Source organism: Fundulus heteroclitus, chromosome 3 (assembly GCF_011125445.2).
Source record: "Fundulus heteroclitus isolate FHET01 chromosome 3, MU-UCD_Fhet_4.1, whole genome shotgun sequence".
Lineage (NCBI taxonomy): Eukaryota > Metazoa > Chordata > Actinopteri > Cyprinodontiformes > Fundulidae > Fundulus > Fundulus heteroclitus.
In genome coordinates this window covers 41,586,712-41,612,562 of record NC_046363.1, presented here as the reverse complement: position 1 = coordinate 41,612,562, position 25,851 = coordinate 41,586,712, and the positions used below count along the sequence as shown (strand labels likewise).

General features: G+C 39.8%; 1 protein-coding gene across 1 annotated transcript; it reads left to right on the top strand.

Moving 5' to 3' along the window:
• The first annotated feature begins 8,832 nt into the window (after window positions 1–8,832).
• On the top strand, window positions 8,833–21,500 carry LOC105923490 (C-type lectin domain family 12 member B). The gene is made up of 9 exons (XM_036127907.1): window positions 8,833–8,899; window positions 10,464–10,523; window positions 10,603–10,680; window positions 11,655–11,780; window positions 20,365–20,558; window positions 20,613–20,745; window positions 20,838–21,001; window positions 21,114–21,226; window positions 21,303–21,500. Exons 1-9 carry the CDS (start codon window positions 8,833–8,835, stop codon window positions 21,427–21,429), a joined length of 1,062 nt encoding a protein of 353 aa, XP_035983800.1. The 3' UTR covers window positions 21,430–21,500.
• Window positions 21,501–25,851: the final 4,351 nt, after the last annotated feature.

The following is a 25,851-nucleotide window of genomic DNA, read 5'->3' as shown; positions in this document are numbered from 1 at the left end:
CAAGGGGAAATGTATTACGGTCACAATCTTTGCCACCTGTAAAATTTCCTCACTCCTAAATAATCCACAGTCAGCTGCCAGTGGTATGATACATATTTTATATCATCCACTTTAACTTTGTACCGCTTGCTAGAAATGTCATTAAAATGTATGGAATTATATTTTAAAATGTTGCATTTTTCATTGCAAACAAGAGCTGTGTCTGAATGGGGTACCGCGCACGTGACGTCACCGTCTCAAGAGCAACGCCCCTTTTGCCGCTTAGGTAGGGCACACAGGAGAGAACGCACGGATAACCCAGCTATTACAAGCGCAACAGAACCAGCTATATGACCGACTTTGCAGCCATTAAACTTTCCCAAGACGATGTTCCAGGCGCACGGTTTACTGGGCGCACTGTCGAAGAACACACCAACCTTCAGCTCAAACGATGGCTTGAGGTTCGAGGGCTTAAAAAGACTGGAAAACTGGCCGAGTTGATGAACGGTAAGCTTTGTTTTTTTTCCTGCGCGGCTATCATGGCGGCGTCGGCCGTTTTTTTTTTTTTGTTTGCAATCACCGTCCAGGAATCGGTATATGTTTAATGTTTGTCTCATTTGAAATGTTTTTGAGTAAGCTATCCTGGTAGCAGGGTATCATGTTAGCGCCTGCTACCATGATAGCCTATATGCTGTCATGGTAGCAGGCGCTACTTTATTAACATGTCGGCCACCAAAATACTCTTACCTTGACTTGATGTCGCTGGAATTGGGTCAGGATGTTCTTCGGTTGTGCCCTTTCCTCCGACAAAATGCTTGCTACATATGTAGGCCTACCGCCCCGGTGTACCAAGCACACATTTCTCCTTGGCAGTCTTGAAGAAAACATCCTTCATATGCGGCCGATCAGCGTACCTCGAGTCGCTGTTGCACGTTCCATAGCAACAATGTTTAAAAACCATGGTCTTAGATTTGGAAAATACAGTCATTTACGGAGTAAAACCTAGGCTAACGCACGTCTTTTTTAAAGCAAAACAGCGGCGGGTTTCTGGAGTTTGCCCCACTGCGTACCACGTGATGTGACGTCATCGTGACGTTACGTTTCTAAAAATAGCTTGTTCGCGGTACCCCATTCAGGGGCGGCATCCTTCAAAGTACCCAGCCCAAGTAGACTGGGTCCTTCACTGACTTTGAAAAAACAAAGACCGGAAGAAATTAATTTGAATGGTGTCGCCTTCACTGGCTGTCCCTGCCCTTACGTCATTGTAAGGTCAGTTGTCTAGGAAGCGAGATGGCATAAAGGCACAGCTTTAAATCTGAACAAATGGAGTCCAAAGACTGATTGCGTTGTCTTCACTAAATAACTGCTGTTTTAATATTTAATTTTAATCTCATTCTTTATAAATGTTCAAAGCAAATTATATGTTCATAGATATAGAAATGTACCACTAAATAAAATGATGACAAATACCATTTGTTTAATTTATTAACAAAACATTTAACAACCTAAACCCAAACTCTAATTTCTGAACAAAGCTTAAACCACTTTATTTGTAGAGTATGTTAGTAATAAAATAGCCAAATATTATCGTTAGATATCATCTGTCTGAATTACTCCTGCTTTTAACTCGTTGGCATAGCAAGTCTCAAATGTCCCGTCAGGTGAACGGTGGCGAGGCGAGCTGGCTGTTAGAGTAGCAGAAGTGGGGATGTCTGCAGGTGTCCAAGCACTTTCAAAATTAAGCAATATGTTAATACACCGAGCAGATATTTCAGTTTTACACTGCTAAATTTTCACCTAAAAACTTTTAGTTACTTTTATGTCACAGTAAACGTAACATATCCAACATTATTCACAGCTTTTCACTCTTCCCCACCACTGCTGTTTCCATTTAAAGAATGCTCTTCAACCCGCAATGAATCATGTGTATTATTATTATTATTTCCTGAACGAAGATTATGAAAATACTATGCATACTTCTCGCTAGAAATGTAATCAAAATGCATAAAATATAAATGGAGATCATTTATATGATCATTTATAAGATGTTTGGAGATCCAAACCTTTCCATGCTTGGGTCTGGTTCTGCAGAGTAGACCAGAACCAGAACCAGAACATCTGGGTGGTCTGGAGGGTTGATACAGCAACATCAGGTCTTTAATGTATTTTGGTGCTAAGCCATTCAGGGATTTATAGACTAACAGAAGGATTTTAAAGTCTATTCTCTGAGATCCAGGGAGCCAGTGGAAGGACGTCAGAACCGGGTCGATCTGCTCCATCTTCCTGGTTGTAGTGAGAACACAAGTAGCAGAGTTCTAGATCAGCTGCAGTTGTCTGATTAATATTTTAGGTAGACCTGTGAAAACACAGTTGGAGTAATCAATGCAATAAAGATAAACGCATGGATGAGTTTCTCTAGATCTCGTTGGGACATCAGTCCTTTAATTCTGGAAATGTCCTTAAGGTGGTAGAAGGCTGACTTTGTGACTGTCTTTATGTGTCCTTGAAGATTCAGGTCTGAGTCCATCACTACACCCAGAACTCAGGCCTGATCTCTAGTTTGTAGCTATAAGAACTGAAGCTGCTGCTGACTCTAGTTCGTTCCTCTTTAGGTCCAAAGATAATAACTTCAGTTTTGTTTTATGTTTCAACCATTTAAAGAGTTCTGATTTCATCTGAACTTTCATCAGAAAGGAACTGTGTCAGGTGTTGAGTATTAGAACTGAAGTGCAAAAGTCACACGTTGAAAAGTGAAGACGATTTTAATGAATAAACAAGCCTCACAGGATGCCAGGAATACAGGAATACAGGAACACAGCAAAGATAACCAGAACAGAGTACAAAGACAGAGGGCTGATTATGACTCAGCTGACTGAAGATATAGGAAAGGAGGAAGGAGGAGAAGCAGGTGGACCAAATGACCATAGGTTAGAGGAGTAAAAGGCAATTAAGCAGAAGAAAAGGAGGTAGTAAGCTGGCAGGGCAGAGGGATAATTGAATCTAAAGGAAAAATGAAGACTGACCAGGCATGAAGAAATAACCTAAGTAGACTAAGCATGGGCAGGCAGAAAGTAAAGATTTAACAAAACTACAAAAATCATGAAAACGTAAGCTTACTAACACAGGAAAGGAATTTAACTGATACAAAAATACACTACTAACATAAATACTCAATAGAAAACTGAACTTATGACAGATACAGGATCTAAATGTGAACAATAATAAAACTGCACAATATAAACGGGCTGCAGGATAACCAGGGAGCCACAATAATTAATTAGAAGATCCTGACAAACTAGTAAATATTAGTTATGTAAAAATTAATTACTTAATTTTTCCCTCGGAAACTTACATGTTTGAGCTTTTTTTTCTTAAATCATTTCCCAAAAAGCAACAAAAGCAATTGATAAATTTAAACTATGAGTTTGTTGGCAGTAATTACTGGCAGCAGGTGGAGCTGATCTGGGCTAATTGACTGGTGACTGTTGGCTAAGGAGACTGAGCTGATTGGATAGTGTCTGGTGGCTGAGAGGTGATAGGCTGAAACTAGAAAAAGTCCCAAAACAAACAAACAAAAACCTAAATCATGACCTATGGCGTCTCTGCATCTGGGGCCAGTGAGGCTGGGCCCAACCAGATGTCGCTGTGGAGCTCTATGTTCACAATAATAAGCGGGACAGGATCATTCTTTATAGAGTAATGTTGTAAAACAGACTGATTCTCTTACCAATAAAATTCTGTTAGAAACATTTGTGTCTATATATCTATGTCTGCCAGATTTATGTTACTTGTTCTCACCTGTTTGTTGTGTAGTTGATTTTTTTTCCCCAGTTGTATCTAAGGCCTGTTTATACAACAACAATAAGAAGGGGACTTTTTTTGTATTTCTGTTAACACATTTACATGACAGAATTCTAATTCCAACCTTCAATTACACTGCAGCAATAGAAACAAAACCAGTGTTCCTAGGGTGCAACTAGAGGTGTTATGTTCTTAGAAACTCAACATGTGCATACATACTGTGTAAAAGCCGCCACACCTAATAAACACGGTGTCATGTTCTGGCTCGGCTGTCTGCGTTATCCGTCACTCTCCAGTCATGGCAATCAAGAACATCTCAACATCCTGAACCCGTTTATCTGCCTTCATATACTGAGACTTCACAGACAGCAGACCCCAGATTATTGAAAGCCATATGCGAGTTCTTGTCCAGCAGTTCTTGGCTGCCTTACTGAGTTTCTGACCTTCATTTACGTTCCTGGATATCCTTGTCTCATCTTACCCACGTCAGACTCCATATCAGGCACTAGTTTAACTATGCAACCCTCTATGCTGATTGGTCAGCATATGTATGTGTGAATAAGTAATTGGCTTATTAGAATTTTTCTGCATTGTACTTCTTATTTAAAGATAACTGATGTGGTGATTTGTAATGACCCTGAAGAAGGCCTATAGAAGAAGGTCTGTCAATAAAGTCTGCTCCTGAACCTTCAAGTGTTCAAGAAGTTTTAATCTACCAGTTCATTAACCCTCTTCATGCACCTTGAAAGTTGGTAAAGTTGTGCCATAAACTTTTGGATCTCTGCAGTTATATTTGTTTACACAACAACAGAAACAGGGACGTTTTCAAACATTACACCCTGGAACCTGTTTTCAAATTGTGTCAGTGTCTTATAAATGAACAGTAGAAATGCAACCAAACTGTAACAGGATCTAAGTTCCTGGTTTCTGTTTCTTCCTTGTTGAATTCTGTACATTACACTCTGTTGTTCCTAATTTGTGGTCTTTGCTCCTGTGTTTCCCCTGTATTTTTGTGAGTTCTCCATTTTTTTTCTAAAATTCTCTTAATCTCACCATGGCTCTTCCTCATTCCTGCCACACTTTGGCTCCACATCAATATCCAGACATGACCCAGACAGCCTAGTACAGACACTTGGTCTTAACTTTAGCTGAGGGACATCACCAGAATCCAAAAAGCAGAGCCTACTCTGAATCCAGTGTTACTTTGAAGATGCAGTCTTTTACTCTGCCACCAAAATCAAAGCATTCCAATGTGTGTCCTACTCAGAATGGAGAATGGATTACTGTGAGAACCGTAGAAAATACTCATTTCTAGTATCTGGCTCAGTGACCTGTTCACACAAATAATGGGAAATTTGACGTTTTTTGTACTGACTTAAGTTTATATGAGTCATTCACCAAAGTGACTGGAGTTTTTGAGTCAGTGAGTCAGTTACCCACTATAGTGTAAGTGTAACACTATTTAATGTTGTATATTAGACATTGAAAAAATCAATCATTATATTTTTCCATATCTGAGAATTTGTTTCACATATGACAAAACTTGCTTTTGTGCACTGAAACATGAAAATAGTTTTGATTCACAGTGAAGTTGTAATTTATGTGCACAATAAACCATAGAACAAACTAAAAATGTATTTTTTTTTTTCTGCGCTGTCGCTCTGAATACAGGAGCAGACTACAATAAGTTATAGCCGTTAAAAAATCAAAACTGTTGCGCTCCGGTCCAAGAGGTCACATGATTTGAGTTAGGCTGCTCAGCCAATCAGATCGCTGTATTGTCAGCTGTGCGAGTTGAACCAGTTCATCATGGCTGCACCTGTAAGATGTTTGTATGCATTTGTTTCCAGAAGAAAAAAGCCCAATAATACCATTTTCTGGTGCCAGTTGGCAGAGATCTTGATGGCAAGGAAAAAGAAACAGCCCAGTCCATCCATCCATTCATCCATTCATCCATCCATCTTCTAACAGGCTTATCCCTGCTGGGTTCGTGAGGGGTGCCGGTGCTGATCTCCAGCTGTCAATGGGCGAGAGGGGGAGTATAACCTGGACAGGTCGCCAGTCCATCGCAGGGCAGAAATAGCCCAGACTTTTACCCAATTTACTGTGATATCACCAAGACCTGCTTTCTAATAAAATTAAATAGATTTTTTAAACTCCTAAAAGCGGCATATCTCGTTTTCTTAATATGGTTAATATCTCTATATGGTTCTTGGTTGAATTAAAATCTTATTAGATCTGATAATTTTGGCTGTACCTTTATTCAGTGTTCATTTGATCACACGTGAAATCCGCTTTATATGATCCATTCATGCGGGTCTAGCTACCAAAAAAGAAAAAGAAAAAAGACGAACCAGCAGACAGTTGTGATGAACTCAGGAAGGTGATTTTTGGTTTCAGCTGACAGACATGCGACAATCTAATAACATGAAGCTAATATTTTCGTGGCACATGTGGAAATGACCACAGAGCCGTTTAATTTCCTAGAACGTGTTATATTGAGTGATCAATCGAGTTTTAACCGGCATAGCAATCCTTTACGATAGCACTAACTAGTGTTAAATTTTCAGTTTTATTCCACTAACTGAACGGTAATGTAACAACACCATTTCTGTATTTCATTAAGAAAAGTAAAACATCTTAATTTCCACGCCTAATAGGTTGGAAATGGGGAGGAGTTGACTGGATTCATTCTTCCAGCTGAATGCGCTCCCGATGCAGGGGATCCAAATTCTGGCGGTGATTACTTGCTTGGCATGACACCTGTTCTATCCTAGCGCAGCACGTCTTGGTGATATTACAGTAAATTGGGCAAAAGTCTGGGCTATTTCTGCCCTGCGATGAACTGGTGACCTGTCCAGGTTATACCCCGCCTCGCGCCCATTGAGCTGGAGATAGGCTCTGGCACCCCTCAAGATCCCAGCAGGGATAAACGTGTTAGAAAATGGAATGGATGGATGGATGGATGGATGGATGGATGGATGGATGGATGGATGGATGGATGGATGGACTGGGCTGTTTCTTTTTCCTTGCCATCAAGATCTCTGCCAACTGGCACCAGAAAATGGTATTATTGGGCTTTTCTTCATCTGGAAACAGATGCATACAAACATCTTACGGGCGCAGCCATGATGAATTGGTTGAACTCGCACAGCAGACAATGCAGCGATGTGATTGGCTGAGCAGCAAAACTCGAATCATGTGACGTCTTGGACTGGAGCGCAACAGTTTAGATTTTTTTTATCGGCTATAACTTATTAATGTGCAAGTGAAAACGTGGAGACATTGGAGTTTTGAGATCACTGCTATGTGTAGCAACTTATCCAAGTGGAAGAAAGTTGCCCCCTGACAGTTCATACGAAAGTTCTTAAGGAGACGTCCTACAGATTCTGGACCCACGGACTACTTTAGTGTAAGTGTAACACTATTTAATGTTGTAATGTTTAATTAGACGTTAAAAAAATCAATCATGATATTTTTCCATATCTGAGAATTTGTTTCACATATGACAAAACTTGCTTTTTTGCACTGAAACATGAAAACAGTATTGATTCACAGTGAAGTTGTAATTTATGTTCACAATAAACCAAAGAACAAACTAAAAATGTATTAGCATGATGAGTAATTTTACTGCAATTGTACTGCTGTTGAGCTGCAATGTCTATACTCACTGTCTCCTCTCTGCTAGAGGATGTGTCCTGTGGGGCGTAGTGGCTGATTTGGGGGGTGCTTGGGTCTCGGGGTCTGGTGGGTGCCCGAGTGGGATGTCTGATTGGTCTATGGCCCTCACTGGGGCAGGGCATTGGGGGCCTTGGGATGGCCTCTGGCGACTACTTGCGATGCTCTTGGGGGTCTTTGCCAGTGGACATGGGTTACTGGCCTGGTAGCTGTGCTGCTCCAGGGTGGGTCTGGGGTGGGTCTGGGGTGGGTCCAGGGCTTAGGGTTCTTGGAGTGTGCCACCCTCTGCTGGGTGTCCTGGGGTTTTGGGGTCTTGTGGAGTATGTCGCTGGGGGTTTAGGCTGGTGCATACCCAGGTGTCTGGCATTACCCGGGGTCTCTGGTGCACTGGTGGGTCTTGGGGTCTGTCAAACTGGAGGGGAGTATGGGCCTTAACATCTCCTGGTAGACGCTGTCCTCTTCAGGGAGTGCATTCTGCTAGTTTATGGGGGACGTTTGTTAATATGAGATCAACCACCGATAATGTTTCTGGGACTTTGATGTTTGGTCTGGTAGAACTAATAACTTAAACAGATTTAAAGCAAGATACTGAGCTTTAAATTAGTCTGAAACTGGTTGAAATCACTTCCAGTTTAGATCACCCAGAATTACTAGCTAAGCACCTTAAGTTCAAGCAATTTACAAAGATCAAGAGAGTGGGATGTCAAACAAAACCACAATAAATTCCACTCGAGTCATGGTCATTCTGCAAAAAGAAGGTAAAGTTTATGTGTTGACTAATATCCTCATGAGAGTCTTTCATTGTCCAGCTCCAGGCTCTGGAATATAATACTCCATCTGTCTAATCCAGGTAAACAATTGGTGCTTCTGCTTTCTGTAATGTTAAATTTCCATCTCTTAAGAAAACTCTGTTCTACTAATAAAAGCATTGGGATGAGGTAACACCCTTTCTTTGATTTGGCATTTAATTGATATCTACTGGAGTAAACCTCACAGAGTAATGGGTTCAGCTGTATTTGTCAACCACCATTTTTAAAGACATTTTCACCAAACAGGAACATAATGTACAACTTAACATTCCACTAGGAAAGCTAAAAACACATACTTTAGAAATTAGAACATATCCAATAACTGTAATTAAAGAATACATTTTTAATAAGTTTGAAAAAAATAAATCACTTAAGATAAAAAAAAACGTGGGTCAAGGTTTTCAGATCCAATCATTGACACAAACAAAAAAGCAGAAGTATGCACATCAAGAGTCATAAAAAGGCAGACCTGCCACAGAGGAAACATGCTCTTCTTCCTAATAAATGTGAACTCAGAGGGTATTTAGTTTTCCAGTCACATCAAATTCAACAAAAGGCTGCAGAGATGGCAGAGGATGAAGTTAACTATGCGTCAATAGTTATCAAAACTAAGAAACAGCCTCAATCAGAAGGTAAGTTTCTATTTCTCTGCATGAATGAAGGGTATTCTACAACAACTTGACTCAGTCTGCGTCTCTGATTATCTGATAATGCTGTTGAGTTTTTTTTCTGTTGGTGTCTTTAAGGGTAAAAGTGGCTACTGTGTAAAAAGTAAATCAAACATTTTACACAATAAGGACTATGGAAAACTGAATTGCACAGATAGTTATGGTTACATTTGTGTTCCCAAGAGCTTTTCTGTTCATCATAAAATACTCTACCAGTCACTGTAGAGTGCTCTTACTATTTGCTAGCATATATGGGGAAAGGGTTATCATTATATTCACACAAGGGTTATATTCACACAACTAATTATAGAAATTAAATCTAAAGTATAATTCATGACTTCCGGTTTCCCTAAAGCAGGGCTCATTAATCTTTACAAACCATTTTTGCCCTTGCTTTCACCTAAAACACGTATTTCTTGCCACAAAACGTTTATCTTTTGAATAAAAGATAACTTATTGAATTTTAATTGACTCATAGTATAATCATCTTTTTTAATTTTGTAACTTAAACCAAGACAAACATCCAGCCTTTACAAAATGAGAATGATAATATTTTTATCTGACCACAAAGTAAATGGTTTTTGGCTTACTAACAAAAAAGAACTTGCTTTTATTTTACCATTGGTAGGATTTTGTTGGTCTTTGGAAATGCTGCATTCCAACAAATAAAAACTCCTATAATTATTTATATACTTTTTTTTTTTTTTTTTGCAATGTTATTAAGACTCACTACAGGGCACAAATAGTGGTAGAGTAGAAAGACAGGTTTCCCTTATCTCAACTTAAAAGTAAGAAAGACAAGAAAACATGTAATGCAAGAAAAACAAATGTGCTTTGATCTTGAAAAGTCAAGAAATGACTCAGAGAAATATCTCCACATCTTCTCCCAGAGCGTTAGTTAAATGGTATTCAAGTTTGGAGTGGCTTGTGATGTAGAGTCAGAATCAAAACTAACTGGGTCCCAGTACCAAGGCTATCAGTTCTCGACGCAGCCGTCCAGGACCCTTTGCTGTATGTCTTCCCTTCCCTCCTTCTCTTTCTGCCCATTTCCTGTCTAAATGCTGGAAATAAAGGCCACAATAAAAAATTTTATTCAAGTTTGACTTCAATTTGTATTTTTGGAATACAAAGAATCAAATCAAAGATTCCTTTAATATTTCCATAAGAATGCAGTTGGATGGCTCTGATTCTGGTTGGTTGGTTGGTTGGTTAATGAATGGAAACTTTTGTAATCTGCTGCTTCCAGGCACAGCATGTGGTCCCAGGCCAGTATTCCATGTGCAAGGAATGATACCTTATGCTTTTTTCATGTTTGTACCCACAAACTTGGTGAATAAAGTTGATTCTGATTCTGACTTTATGACCCGCCTTTCCTAAACTGTGTTATAATGTATATTTTAATTGCTTATCCTATTACAAGTCAAAGTTATATATTTACAATCAATTATATTAGTTTGCATTACGTATGTTGGAATGTGTTTTTTAAACATTAAATGCATTTAAGCTCACTGATTTTCTGACCTTGCAGCCAAAAATGAGAAAGAGACTGTGTATGATGAAGTGAAGATGAACAAACAACCAGCTCATGGTAAGTAAAATAGAACACAATGTGTTTCAAGGTAAAATGTTAAAAATAAAAAATTTACTTTAAATTTCAACCTTTTCAGCTAAAACGGCCAAAGATGCTGAGTATGCTGAAGTGCAGAAGCAGAATGAAAGATTTCAAAAAACTGCTGAAACAACTTGTAAGTTTGAAAAAACAAAGAAAAAAATATTTTATTATTAAAGGTTCTAAATCAAGCCTTTTTTAAGCCTTGCAAAGTCAGCTATAGGCATATATATGACAAAATATTGTCTTTGGCACTACGGAGTATTCATTTGTTATGAAATATTAGTTGTTTTTTGGGGCTATTTTTATAACCTAGAAGAATCATTAGTGTCTTTCCCCAGAGCTGTTTCAGTGATATGTCAAGCTCTGAGGCCTGACTAACACTTTACAAACAGATCATTACTTTGTAAATGTTCACATACTTGATTAGCAACTATAAATGAGCAACTATTAGAAATTATAAAAGACGATTAGATATCAAGAGATCAAGAGAGGGTTTCTTAAGTGAAGGCTTAATAATAGCTACTTTAAAGCCTGTGGTACATATCTATTTACCAAGGATAGATTAAGCATGTGTAAAATAGGGCCACTGATCAGAGGGAATATCTCCTTAAATAACTTAGTTGGGATTGGGTCTAACATACAAGTTGAAGGTTTAGATGAAGTTAGAGTTATAGATCGCTCAGAAAGCTTCACTGCGTCTAAACACAGATCAAGTTATAAAGATGCCTCCAACGCTACCTCATTTACTGAGGACAAAGTAATCATGTTTGGGATGATGCCAATGGTTTTAGGATTAATTTAAAGTTCACCAGTTATCAATGTAGCCCATGTCATTTTCAGGACACCACCTTGACAACCAGCAGTTAAATGATGATATGCGGCTAAACATGTTACAAAATTACGGAGTCCGACATTGTTTTATGTTTACAACGTTTATTAGTTGTATTTTAAAATAAAACTTTATAAAAGTATTTTCTCTGTCACCTTTGTTAAATTATAATGTTCAATTTTGCTTCAGTTTGAATTTGACAAAATACAACTGAAGTAGATTTCGCTGTAGTTATATTTTGTCCTAATAAAACCCTATGTTTGATATTTTCTGATTAGTCTCTGCAGGACTTTTGTCGTACAAGAAAGCAGAAAAAAAATATCGCTGGTACCAGAAGATGGCTTGTTGCTTTGGGATTCTCTGTGTGATTTTGGTGTTGGTCATTGTTGGAGTCTGTGTTCACTGTAAGTATGTGAAATATAAAGATTTGGAAATAAGGTTCTTCTGTTATTTAACAATCAGAAGCTCAGATAATGTAATGACCCCAAACAAATATTTAATGTTTAAATTAAGCCTACATGTTCTGACACGAGTTCCCTTAGCTTAATTTGTAAAATATTCAATAGGGAGGCCTAGACAGATTTTTTAAAATAATCTGTTTTTGTGCCTAAAAAGATTACCAACATTAGAAATCTGTAGTTTAAAAATTTGCCTAACAATATAGTACTTAATTTTTTTTTACTTTGGTCGCATTATTGAAACTAAAAAAAGAGAGATGTTAATAAAAATTCCAGTTGTTCATTTCCATGGAGCGCAGATGACAAGATTTAAACGTTTTGATATTAACAAAGTCAGATGGACATCTCAACCTTGGATTACTTAAAAAACAAAAAAAAAACAAACAAAAAAAAAAACAATCAGGACTGGACTGTGTCACTTTTGAAAGAAAAACTTTGTTCAAATTATTATAATAATTATTAATATTTTTAAGCCCTCCTTAATCCCACCAACACGTCTTCCATTGCAGAAGCAGAGCCTGAGGACTCTGGGTCGGGTTCTCCCATCTCTGGTGCTGAGGTTGCCGAGGTTGTTACAAAGCTCCTCGGTGGCAAGGCCCTGGGGGTGGATGAGATTTGCCCTGAGTACCTTAAGGCTCTGGATGTTGTGGGGCTGTCTTGGTTAACATGGCGGGGGCAGTTCCCCTGGATTGGCAGACTGGGGTGGTGGTCCCCCTATTTAAAAAGGGGGACCAGAGGGTGTGTTCCAACTACAGAGGAATCACACTCTTAAGCCTCCCTGGTAAGGTCTATTCCGGGGTTCTGGAAAGGAGGGTCCGTCGGATAGAAGAAGTAGAAGAGTGTGGTTTTCGTCCTGGCCGTGGAACACCGGATCAGCACTACACCCTCAGCAGGATCCTGGAGGGGGCATGGGAGTTTGCCCAACCAGTCTACATGTGCTTTGTGGATCTGGAGAAGGCATTCGACCGTGTCCCCCGGGGGATCCTGTGGGGGGTACTCCGGGAGTATGGAGTACCGGACCCTTTAATAAGGGCTGTCAGGTCTCTGTACGACCGGTGTCAGAGTCTGGTCCGCATTGCCAGCAGTCAGTCGGACGCGTTTTCAGTGAGAGTTGGACTCCGCCAAGGCTGCCCTTTGTCACCGATTCTGTTCATAACTTTTATGGACAGAATTTCTAGGCGCAGCCAAGGTGTTGAGGGGATCCGTTTTGGTGGCCTTAGGATTGCGTCTCTGCTATTCGCGGATGACGTGGTCCTATTGGCTTCATCAGGGCGTGATCTACAGCTCTCATTAGAGCGGTTCGCAGCCGAGTGCGAAGTGGCCGGGATGAGAATCCGTGCCTCCAAATCTGAGACAATGGTCTTTAACTGGAAAAGGGTAGAGGGCCTTCTTCGGGTTTGGGAGTATGTGTTACCCCCCGTGGAGGAGTTCAAGTATCTTGGGGTCTTGTTCACGAATGAGGGGAGGATGGAGCGGGAGATCGACAGGCGGATTGGTGCAGCGTCTGCTGTGAAGCGGGCGCTGTACCGATCCGTTGTGGTGAAGAGAGAGCTGAGACAAAAGGCGAAACTCTCGATTTACCGGTCGATCTACGTTCCTACCCTCATCTGTTGTCACAAGCTTTGGGTCGTTACCGAAAGAACGAGATCCCGGATACAAGCGGCCGAAATTAGTTTTCTCCGTAGTGTGTCTGGGCTCTCCCTTAGAGATAGGGTGAGGATCTCAGTCATCCGGGGAGGACTCAGAGTAGAGCCACTGCTTCTTCACGTCGAGAGGAGCCAGTTGAGGTGGCTCGGGCATCTGGTTAGGATGCCTCCTGGACGCCTCCCTAGTGAGGTATTCCGGGCACGTCCCACCGGGAGGAGACCCAGAGGGAGACCCAGGACACGCTGGAGGGACTATGTCTCTCTGCTGGCCTGGGAATGCCTTGGGATCTCCCCGGAGGAGCTGACCCAAGTGGCTGGAGAGAGGGACGTCTGGGCCTCCCTACTGAAGCTGCTACCCCCGTGACCCGACCCCGGAGAATGGATGGATGGATGGATGGATGGATGGATGGATGGATGGATGGATGGATGGATGGATGGATGGATGATTATTAATTATTATTATTATTATTTATAATAATAATAATAATAATAATAATAATGAAGCCTAGGCGGAAATTCAACTGAAGAAACTGAATTACCTTCATCCAATCAGAGGCTCAGCCGCCTCTGACGCAAACCAATCGGCTTTGAACCACACCTCCACGAAGCCCAATCAGCATCCAGAGTTCATCATAAAAAGGTCTTCAAATTCACGACTCAGCCTGCTACCCAGCCAAGCACAAGCAGTGGTTGTGCAATGTCTATTTGGAATCAGATGACCCTGCCGGGTCCCTGTTCCTTCGTCAAGATGACACCAACTTATCCTCAAATCCTCCTGCTCGTACGAGTGCCCGTCTAGCCGCAAATCCATCCTCTCTGACCTCTGCATTACGCTCCAGGATATCTTGCCCAGCTCCAACATGGACTCCGCTCAGCTTTCTCAGCTGGCCTCCCTCCTGCCTTGAGGCAACTCATCTCCGTCACCCCACCATCTGCTCTTCTCCCGTCAACTCCAATTCCTGGCCGCAAATGAAACCTGCAAATCCTCCGTTCTCCCTGCCAAGCTGGCTTCTCGATCCACAGCTCCGCTATCCCTCACCACGAATCCTCCTCCAGCTCTTGGAGACCCCCCACCTTGCCACGTCATCTCTGCCGCCAACTTCGCTAATGCCTGCCCCAGGCCAACTCAGGTAACATGTATACACTCATGTTTTCATTCATAAATTTTTCCATCGACTGCGTTTCGCTTATCACGCTTTTTATCCTGACCGTCCCCCATTCAGGAAGAACGTGTATTCCTCTGCACGCTAACGTTCTTCTTCTTCTTCTTCTTGTATTGCCGGTTGCAACAAACTTTTAGTAGCATTAACGCCACTTACTGGTATGGAGTGTGGTTCGTGATGGTCTGTTTTTATATATATATATATATATATATATATATATATATATATATATATATATATATATATATATATATATATATATACATGCATTCATTCATTCATACAACACACCTTCTATAATCAAATTCCTTCTATAATCAAATTCTATGAAATAATTTAGTTTGTGTTTAAAAGGAGAAGTCCGGTCAAAATCAGAATTCAAACTGCTGAAAGTACTTTAAATATAAAATTATTACATACTATTGAATAATAAGTTTTTTTAAGTAAGAGTAATTTTCATTTGAAGGTCCTGTAGTCGGGGCAGCCATCTTGGTGAAGAACAGTACTGCCTCCTCCCAGTTTGTGACGTCAGGTTGCGGGATCAGCTGTTGAGAAAATCCCAATGCCCTATCTGTCCCTTTGTAAATAAATACCCGTTTTCATGCCGAAATATTGTTTTTTGCCTCTTAAACAAAAAGAGACAAATTTTACATTATAAAAAAGAAAAACCTACCGAAAATTCTCGCTCTCGTGTCATCTTGAAAACATCCATCCATTCATTTTCTGACCCGCTTGATCCCACACGGGGTCGCGGGGGTTGCTGGTGCCTATCTCCAGCGATATCTTGAAAACATTCTTCTTCGAAATGTTGACTACAGATGACGTGGGTGTTTTTCTGACCAGAAGTTTGATGGCAAATCCTCCCTCTTCAAGTTGGCAATCCAACGACGAACCCGTGGTAGATCATGAATCGGAAAGGTGAAAAAAGAACATTTTTGGGCATTGTCACTTTAACAATAGCTCTCGCGAATTTCAATGGTGAAGTCCTCTCGAAATCCAAAATAATTCTTGTTGATCGCAGCTGTGTAAAATAATTCCTATTGAATTAGGTTGTAGAGCACAGTGCCTCACCACAACATTACGTGCTTTTATTTTCTGATTAATAACGCTAAATTCATTAAATCACCACGGACGTATTAGTTTTAGGTATAGCTAATGATCCACTGATTTTTCCTTGCTGACCGGACTTCTCCTTTAAAAATCTATTTGTATATGTTAACTCCCCAAATTCTTCCTCAAAATATTTAATAAATTAACCTTTTCCTGAATTCTTTCAAACCCTTTCCTCACATATCTTCTCTCTCTTTCATACTTATAACATTCTAATATAACATGTTCTATTGTTTCATATTTTCAACAGTAAACGCATTTGCAAGTAGTATGCTTTTGAATTTTAAAAACCATATAATTAAGTCCTGTTTGTCAAATCTTAACTTTGTTATCACTCTCTCCTCTTTTCTATTTTGCCTTGCATTTCTTCTTTTTCCTACTATCTTCTGACACGCTAATGTTTCTTCACATCTCCGCTTTATTAAAAGAAAAGAATAATAATAAAATATCGACCAGCAGGTTGTATTAGCAAGTGACGTCACAGCCATTTTCAAATCTTCTGATCCCCGTTCATCCAAAGACCTAACTATTGGCCAATTTCTTGCTGCATTCAGTGTCTATGGTGACATTTTATGTTCAATTTACCCGGACCGTAGGGTTGAGTCGATACTTATCTCTCTTTAATTGCAGAAGTTCATATGGAATTCAGCAATAACTTTTATCAATATTACAAATCGTTCGCTATTAAAGCTGCTGCAACCCTGGTGCAATACGACATCCCCTTGGACTGGTCTGTATTGGATTCAGACCTGACCAGGCCACGTTTCGTTCCTCTTGTCATTCCATCGGTCATCTCAATGTTTTGCCCATCCATTACTTCAGGTGTTGTGCAATTATACACTAAGTTATTTAATGTTTAATAGATTTGTTTGTTGGGTGTTGTACGGTGAATGTCAGCCAGGAGCTGATGTCAGTACGGTAGTTGAGGGGGATGATTCAAGTCCTGGCGATCTTTTAACAGCAAACTCTGCACATGTAGAATGGGAAGTTACAGCTTCTCAGAAATAAGAAATATGGTGAACATCTGGAGAGCATCACCGTGGGTGCTGTTGTCTGGGTTGATACTATTTTCAATTCCCCTCTGCAGGCTGGTGAGGCTAAACTAAAACTGCTAAGCAAATTAAAGATAAAAAGAAGCTAAGCTAAGGAACTATGTACACACAAAGACAAAAAGTGGGTTATCATCAACATCAGTTTTATCATAATAATTCTGTGAATCCTGGTTCACAGCAGATCTGAGTTAAAGAACCAAATTTAATTTTAAAGAACATGGAATGAGCTTAAATTAGCTTAATTGATTCAGAGCAGCATTTGGTATGTGTTTCAGCCATTCACAATGCAAATCCCGAGTTAAGCAAAACATTATTTTTAGAATAATATCTTAAAGAAGTGTTACCCGTTTTCCATCCGTTCTTCATCTTCTGGTCGATTACTTCTTATAGATCTTCCCTTCACTAATCCTAATTTGTCCTTTCACAAACTTAACCTGTCAGCCCTGAACCTAATATTGAGTTTTTAGGTATTGATCGCAACCTAGTAGCCATGATGACTTCCCTGCCCACAGACAAGCTCTCGGATTCACGAGATATCACAGTCTTACTTTTCCGTATGAGTTATTTCCAAGCGTCAGTTGCTCTCCTTGCTTGGTCACCTCAATTTCTCATGCACATCATCCCCCAAGAGCTAATTCCGTTCACATCCCTCCTTGAACAGGATACTCTGGTTGAGGGCTGCCGTTCTGACCTTTACTTCTGGTCTAGACTGCTTCTCGACTGGATCAGGAAATGTTTTTCTATGATGACGTCATTCTGTCTGTAGATATGCTTAAATTTTACGGATGCTGCCACCCGTAGGTTTTGGGGGATTCTTTAAAATAGTTGGTTCACAGATTTGTGGCCTTCTCCCCTCTTAAATTTACAAATCTCTCCTCTCTGCGAGGTCTACCCTATAGCTAGCTACGGCTTGCTATAGAGTAGCTACGGCTTGCCATTTATGGGGCCCGCTTTGAAGAAAGAAGCGCATATCTCTGTGCCATGTCGCCAGGAGGTTAGGGAGTTCGTCTTGCAATTGGCGGGTTGCTGGTTCGATCCCCCGCTCTAACTGTCTCTGTCGTTGTGTCCTTGGGCAAGACGCTTCACCCGCATTGCCTGCTGGCGGTGGTCAGAGGGCCTGGTGGCGCCGGTGCATGGCAGCCTTGCCTCTGTCAGCTTGCCCCAGGGCAGCTGTAGTGTAAAGCACTTTGGAGGTCGTCAAGACTAGTTAAAGCGCTATACAAGTACTTACCATTTACCATCTGCTTACTGTGATTACATTTCAGTGTTGAAGCATAAAGATCGCTCCTCCTCTCAATCTCTCATGCCATTTATCTAGCAAGCAGTCGCAATAATATTATTCTCACAGCTCTGGCCAATCTAACTCTTCCCATTTCAAATTCCAGACTTTCTGCCAACTTCGACTTACAGTCGACTATCATTTGGCCCCTGTTCCTCCTTTGGAGGAACTTATTCTCAATTAACCCACTCTCTCCAGTCTTACTTTCCTCCAGTTTTACATTGTCAGGTTTAGCTTCTTCCACTCTCAGATCCTATAATTTTGCATGCCAATTATTTGCAAAATTTGCTCTAATTCATCTCACTGAACATTTTGGTAAGCCTTCACGGCAATGGCCCCCTTTTGGTAAGGCTTCGCTGCACATCTCCTCTAATCCTCATCCTGCTGTTCTATGTTTTTTTGGCTTGCGATTCAAGTCTCTCTGCCTTCTGAGCATGCTGACGCACTGGCCTCAACCTCAGCAATTTTTTGGGGGGGAAACATCCCTGTTCTCATACACCTGCTTATGCATTTTAAAGTATAATTCAGGGTTAATGTTTCCTACTGGGGTCTGAGTACCAAAGTGTTAAAATAATTGTATCAATAAAATTCTTCTAATTGTTTTTTTTCTTTCCTTGTGAGTTTTTCAGATTGAAATGAAGCCTAGGCGGAAATTCAATTAAAGAAACTTACAATCATCCAATCAGAGGTTCATCCGCTCATCTGACGCAAGCCAGTCGGCTTTGAACCACACCTCCACAAAGCCCAATTACCATCCATCCAGAGTTCATCTTAAAAGGTCTTCAAATCCACGTCTCAGCCTGCTACCCAGCCAAGTGCAAGCAGTGGTTGCGCAATGTCTGATTTGGATTCAGATTACCTGATTCAACCCACCTCCATCCCCTTCTCCACCATCATAGCCATGCGCCATCTGGCTTCCTGTGGTGCTCCTACAACGGCGTCCCTATCAGAGTGAAAATCCTCCCGGACTCTTACGGAATTCCCTGTCACATTTCAATCGGTCCGGCAGAAGACCGCCATGTTGAGCCTGGTTCTGCCAGAGGTTTCTCCTCAAAGGGGAGTTTTTCCTCTCCACTGTCACTTCATGCTTGCTCATCATGGACAGGTTCATGTAAACCTGTGTTTATCCAAGCTGGACATCTATCTTTCTGGGTCTCTGAGTGAAGCACTTGTACCAGCTTACGCAGTCTACTGGATCCCACCAATACAGATCAAGCAGGTTGTCTCGCCAACCAGCCTCTATGGACTGAACCAACTTCATCTATCTCCACTCCACCACCAGTTTCAGGCCTGGGGGAAACATCCCTATTCTCATACATCTGCTTATGCATATTAAAGTAAAATTCAGCGCTAATGTTTCCTGCCAAGGTCTGAGCGCCAAAGTTTCAAAATAATTGTATCAATAAAATTCTTCTAATTGTCGTTTTCTTTCTGTGTGAGTTTTTCAGATTGAATTATTATTATTATTATTATTATTATTATTATTATTATTATTATTAATATTATTATTATTATTATTATTATTAGACCAGAAACAGAGGACCCAGAATTCAGCCAGGCATGATCAGATAGCATAAAAAAATTGTTTATTGAGACGTAAACTGCTGCAGGTCGAGGATGAATCACTAGTGTCTGGGACAGGAGCCACTTCTCACAATCCGGATCCAAGCAGAGATGGTGAGTGCAGACTCCTGTTAGTGGAGAATGTCGCTGGTGAAGCCCAGATGCGATCCAGAGTCCGATCAGGGAAAATTATTTTACTCCTGGGACTGACAGGAGCTCGGTGGTCAAAAACAGGCACAATGTCAGAACCGTGATAACAGAGTCAGACAGGATGATCGGGGGGATAACCAGAGTCCGAAGTCCAAGAGCAGATCCAGGTTCCGAGCCAGGTAATCAGAGATTCAGACAAAATCCAAAAAAAAATCCGGAGGCAGAGTCATGGTACAGAAGCAGGTTAGAAACCCAGGTAACACAACAATCAGGTCCAACAGGGGTTAAGCAGGCACAGAGAGTCAGGAGGCAGAAACAGGTCAGGTAACAAACAGACAGACAGGAAACAGGAACGCTGGATTAAATTCACCGATGGCTCGTAGTAATCTGGCACTAGTGACTGGCCTGAGAGCTGGTTAAATAGTCAGAGGTGCAGGTGGATCTGGTGAAGTTGATGAGAATGGGGCGAAGCTGCACAGGTGTGTCAAATGGTGAATCACACCAGCACTAGTGCCAAGATCATGACAATTACCACCATATGGTATTTAATACTTTGATGTTTTACAGATGTGTTTCCTCACAAGAGTGATGAACAGGAGCTAAAACAGCTGAAAGCCAACCAAACGTTGCTGCTGGAGGAAATTTACAACCTGACAGACATGAACAAGAAACTCAGCTCAGATTTGAACATCCATGTTCACAACCTGACTCAAGAAAAAGAAAACCTGACTCAAGAAAAAGAAAACCTGACACAAGAAAAAGTAAACCTAAAACAAGAAAAAGAAAACCTGACAAGAGAACTTGATGAAGTGAAGAATGAAACACAGAAGCTGCAGGAAGAGAAGAAAAACCTCACAGAACAAATAGAAACTATGGAGAAAACTTGGAATGAGCAGAACGTCAGTCGAGCTCAGTGGAGCGTTGATGAATACTGTCCTAAAGAAAACAGTATGTTCTTTTCTAGTTGTGTTAAAATATTACCTTCAATAATAAAATGTTGGTCAGTCCAAATGTTAATTAGTTGTTCTCTGTTGTTTCAGAGAGAAATTGTAGTTCTTGTCAGAAAGGCTGGCTCCTATCTCAGTCCAGCTGCTATGCAGTTAATAATGCTGAACCTCCGAATCAGAAAACCTGGGAAGAAGCACGAGAAATCTGCAGAGGAAAGATTTCAGATCTGACTGTTGTTGGTGATGAAGAAGAAAAGGTAAAGACAGAGCTGTGGAACTGTTTATGTGAACTAAAAGTAGATTTTCTCTAAAACCTGTTGGTCATGTAAGTGAAGTAAATATGTAATCATTTTATCTCATTCTCCACAGAACTTTGTTAAAGACAAGAGTTGGGTTAATGACAACATTACAGGATACTGGATTGGCCTCAGAGCTGAAGGAGAGAAATGGAGATGGATCGATGGAAGTGATCTGACCAATCAGTGAGAGACACTTTATTTCTTAAACTTTGTAGAAAACAAATCTATCAGCCTTGATCTAACAGATGTTTTTCCTTAGAGCCTGGATACAGCAGCAGCCTGTTGATGGTCAGTGTGTAACTTCTCTCCAGAACAGAGAATGGAGATCAGTGAGCTGTAATGAAACAAACGCATGGATCTGTGAGAAGAAGGCTTTATCTATTTAAAGATGAAATACTCAGATTGAGGGAAGTCATGTGGAGAGCCTTAAATACAAATAAATAAAAGTTTAAAAGTTAAACATATTTCTTATCTAAACTTTGGGAATTTTTGAAAGAGAATAGGATTTTATAAATTAACTTTTTGAGTGTATCTAATATTTATTGTAACACATTCAGGTATTTTAACTTCAACCCTGTTTAAAGTAAAAAAAAAAAAAAGAAAATAGTAGAAAACCGTTTTCATGTAAAATGTGCCATATTCATTGTACAACACATTGATGTATTCATAATGTACACATGCTGCATAATAACCTCCTGTCACACCCAAACACATTTGCGAAAGCAGAGTATAAGCAATCCACGGACACAGCCATTATTAAATGAAGTCCTGAAGTGACGTATGAATTGCACTAAGGAGAGTGTAAACACACCTTCGTGTCATACCACATACTATCAGTCGGCATTTTTCACAAGCATTCATTTCAGAAAGTCAATAAATTCTGTGTGCAAGATGGCAAAAATGTTCTGAAATGACGTCTGACCTTATATGTTCAATCCCGAATATGAATCTGGGCAGTCTGAAGATGCAGTCTTTTACTCTGCCACCAAGATCAAAGCATTCCAATGTGTGTCCTCCTCAACGCAGCCTGGATTACTGTGGGAACTGTAGAAAAAACAAATCTCTAGTATCTGGTTCGGTGACCTGTTCACACAAATAATGGGAAATTTGATTTTTTTTTTTTACTGACTTAAGTTTATTTTTTACTGACTTAAGTTTGTATGAGTCACTCACCAAAGTGACTGGAGTTTTTGAGTCAGTGAGTCAGTTACCCACTATAGTGTAAGTGGAACCCTATTTAATGCTGTATATTAGACGTTTTTTGCACTGAAACATGAAAACAGTATTGATTCACTGTGAAGTTGTAATTTATGTGCACAATAAACAATGGAACAAACTAAAAATGTATTAGCATGATGATTATCTGAATCTTTTTTCTGTGCTGTCGCTCAGAATACAGGAGCAGACTGCAATGAGCAGATCAGCAGAGCTTCAGGAAACATACGGGTGCGTGCAGAGAACACAATCGTGCTGCTGTTGAGCTGCAATGTCTGCACGCACTGTCTCCTCTCTGCTGGAGGCTGAGCCGACCATAATAATTTATTCACTGATCCACCACTGCTCAAGCTTAGAGTGTGTTCCACTTGTTCTCAGTAGTCGGGATTCACAACCTCTGGCTCGGTAAATTTAACTGGAACGGCACCTAAAGTCGGTCTTACGAGTCGAAAGGTCAGCGCAACAGGATGGTACCCAACATCGGTATTCATGATGGTGTCTATTTGCAGCAACACTGAGTAAAACCTCATACTGACTGTTTGTAGCAGCCCTTTATTATTTATGTAACATTTAGTCAGCCGTACAGATGCTACCTTTCAGTGTTAATCAAACGGGATGTTTCAGCTGTTTATTTGCACAAAATACCACCTAGAAAAGTGTTATCGTCATTGTTATTGTTTTAACAACAGTGTGAGCACACATGATTTTTCCTACTGCCTAACAAGGGAACATGGAACGCATAAATGCCTGTCACCGTGCCTTTAAATATCTTCCACAGCCATTCTTTGCAAAATTTTCTTTAAGCCTAGTGTGAGTTGTTTTCCAGCATTTTGTTTGCATTGCCTGTTCCGACATGTTCTTGGATTCCCGGCTTGCCTTGCCCTCCCTGGATACTTTGTCGGCCTCTGATTTTTGGAGAAGACCTAGGACTTCATTTTTACCCCACTCAATGAAAAAATCACTTCAATTGAACAAAGATTTTTATCAAAACTTGTTATTATGCAATCAAACAAAAAGTAATTTCAATCGAAAAATACTTACAGTAACAATAACAGTTCTTGGACTGAAGTATAATTTTGAAGTATAATTTTGACATTACTTCCCACTTTTATAGTAGTGGTAATGAGTATATCAGACTCTTCAGAAGCCTGACATTTATGCTTAAACATTTCTTTTTTATTGGTCTAATATGATCTTCTATTTCCCGAGGCACTGAATTTTGTGTGTGTGTGTGGGAGGGGGAAGGGGGGGGGGGGGCTATCTATAATCAAATAATCAGATAATCTTCTCCACTAACATAATCATCAAAATCAAGTAAAATCTTGAAACATTTTATTCTGTGTAATGACAATCTATACCCATTTCACTTTCTGAAATGACTGACTGACAAAAAATAATGTCGTTCTACACGATTTTCAAATTTTGTGAGATGTACCTGTATAATTATTGGTTTGAAACTGCTGTCATTTTGACCTGCCTTCATGTAAACATTTAATTTTCTTTTGTTACAGAAATCAATGAGACAACAGCTTTTGCATTGGGTCAGGGATGGACTTGCCTCCGTTATTAACATGCGTAGGGAGACCTCGTCTTAACATATCGAGTCATACCCATACGGATATGCGTAGTACCAATGTTGACATCTTTGACTTGCTTTTGTGCGGGTTTTATGTCTTCTATTAATACACTGGATGCAAGACTATAACTTATCTGTCAGAAAATTGTATTCTAGCATAACAGACAATGTGTTGGATCAGGAGGTTAGGTCTATAAAGGCAAGAATGCCAAATGCAGGACACAGAGTGGTCAAAGGATCTTTACAAGCTATACGACATTGCATCTCTTTGAAAAGAGTCAAGATGTCATCACAACAGGAGGCTGGAGCTAGAAAAGTATCCAGGATGATCCAACCGTGCTGCATCGCCAGGATGACATACTGCGTTTCTGCTCCATTGTCTCTTGTCCATGTTGATACCAGTCACAGATTGATATGGTGATATGAAAATGAAAAAGTAATAATTTTAATATCACACCATTAGTTTATAAAAGTCTCGTCTTAATTAGCTGTTTTTACGCTTTATTCTTTTTGTTAGGTACAACATTGTGATTTGTGAAGCAGTTGATGGTTTTTCAAGGAAGATAAACCTTTTATGCTGTGATTCACAATTCCTCTTTTGTTTTTTTTCGCATGTAGCTGTCCCACTTTATTTCATTTTTTTTTTACCTGGACACAGTGGGGGACAACAAAGCTGAGACAGCGTTTAGATTTTTCATGTAGGGAGTTCAAAAAAATGAATGGCCATCTAGGCAATTCTAAAAATGTTTGGGTTGATATATTTTAGAAAATAGATGTTTTCATCTCATTAGTTGATAGTATTAATGGTTCATTGTACATTTATTTAACACTGATGTAAAATAAACGTTTGTACGGTTGTCAAAATATGTTTTAAACCACTAAATACATTTTTAACAAAACTTTCCAAATGTAATTATTCAATCTGCATTTACCACTAGTACTTTTAAAAATGCCCATTCAACCTTTTTATAACTTCTGCCATATTTGTAACACGCTTACTTAAAAAGCAGCAGACCATATGTACTTCTTCCAGGAATGTTAGGCGCAGGTTTTGCTCACTTCTTTTCATCACTCAGAGAACACGCTGATCACGGAGTTGAAAACATAAGCAATGCTCACTGCATGTTTGCAGTTTGAGGAAATGGTCATAGCAGTTTTATTGCTGGCAAAAGTGTTCATGACCAGAGGTAAATTAGAACTGTATGTTGACTTTTAAATGAAGGACATGATTCATGTATGCTTTTTTTTTATTGTTGTAAGGAAAAAGTCCTAAAACTGAATCCTGTAAGTCTACTGCCTATTTTAGGTTATTTTCTTATTTTAGTGTTGGAATTGTATGTAGAAAAGTAGCTTTGAATTCAACTTAGCTTATTTATATAGTACAAATTCACAACACCTTCTCCTAAGGAACTTCTAAAATGAAAATGTCCACTGTTGTTCTCTACTGTTAAAATATTTTTCCTCTTTTTTTATAGAGTGGAAAGCTTGTGGAGAGATGTTTGAGGTATAACTTGTCAGAACTACAATGGCCTCCACAATTTAGAGGATGAAGGGTATACCGACCTGGTCAGTGCTGTTCACCTTTTCTGCGTGGGGTATGTCTTCATACCACGAGTGTGATAAGATTAGCATAATTTATGGATATACGCAGATTACTTAATTTAACAGATTATTCCTAAAGCAAAAACATTGAAACCAATATATTGTCTGTAGATGCAGAAAATGTGTTTGATAGAGTTAATTGGAAATTTTTGTTTGTTACGCTACATAAATTAGGTTTTGGAACTTTTTTTATAAGTTGGTAAAAAAATGTAAAGAGTTCCCCAACAGCATGTGTCAGGAAAAATAACCAAACATCTTCCAGCTTTTGTTTCCAGAGAATAGAATAAAATAAAATAGAATTAAATTTTGTTGTCAGTGCACGTCACAAGTACAAGCAACGAAAAACCGTTTGCATCCATTCAGAAGTGCTTCAGTAGTGTACAATAACATTGTTATGATTGTGCTATAGTTGTAA

Excerpts from the sequence above, each read along its gene's own strand:
- LOC105923490 (XM_036127907.1), top strand. The coding sequence starts at position 8,833 with ATGGCAGAGGATGAAGTTAACTATGCGTCAATAGTTATCAAAACTAAG. Across the intron at positions 20,559-20,612 it reads AAAACCTGACACAAGAAAAA|AATGAAACACAGAAGCTGCA; the intron begins GTAAACCTAAAA and ends GATGAAGTGAAG. Across the intron at positions 21,227-21,302 it reads GGAAGTGATCTGACCAATCA|AGCCTGGATACAGCAGCAGC; the intron begins GTGAGAGACACT and ends GTTTTTCCTTAG.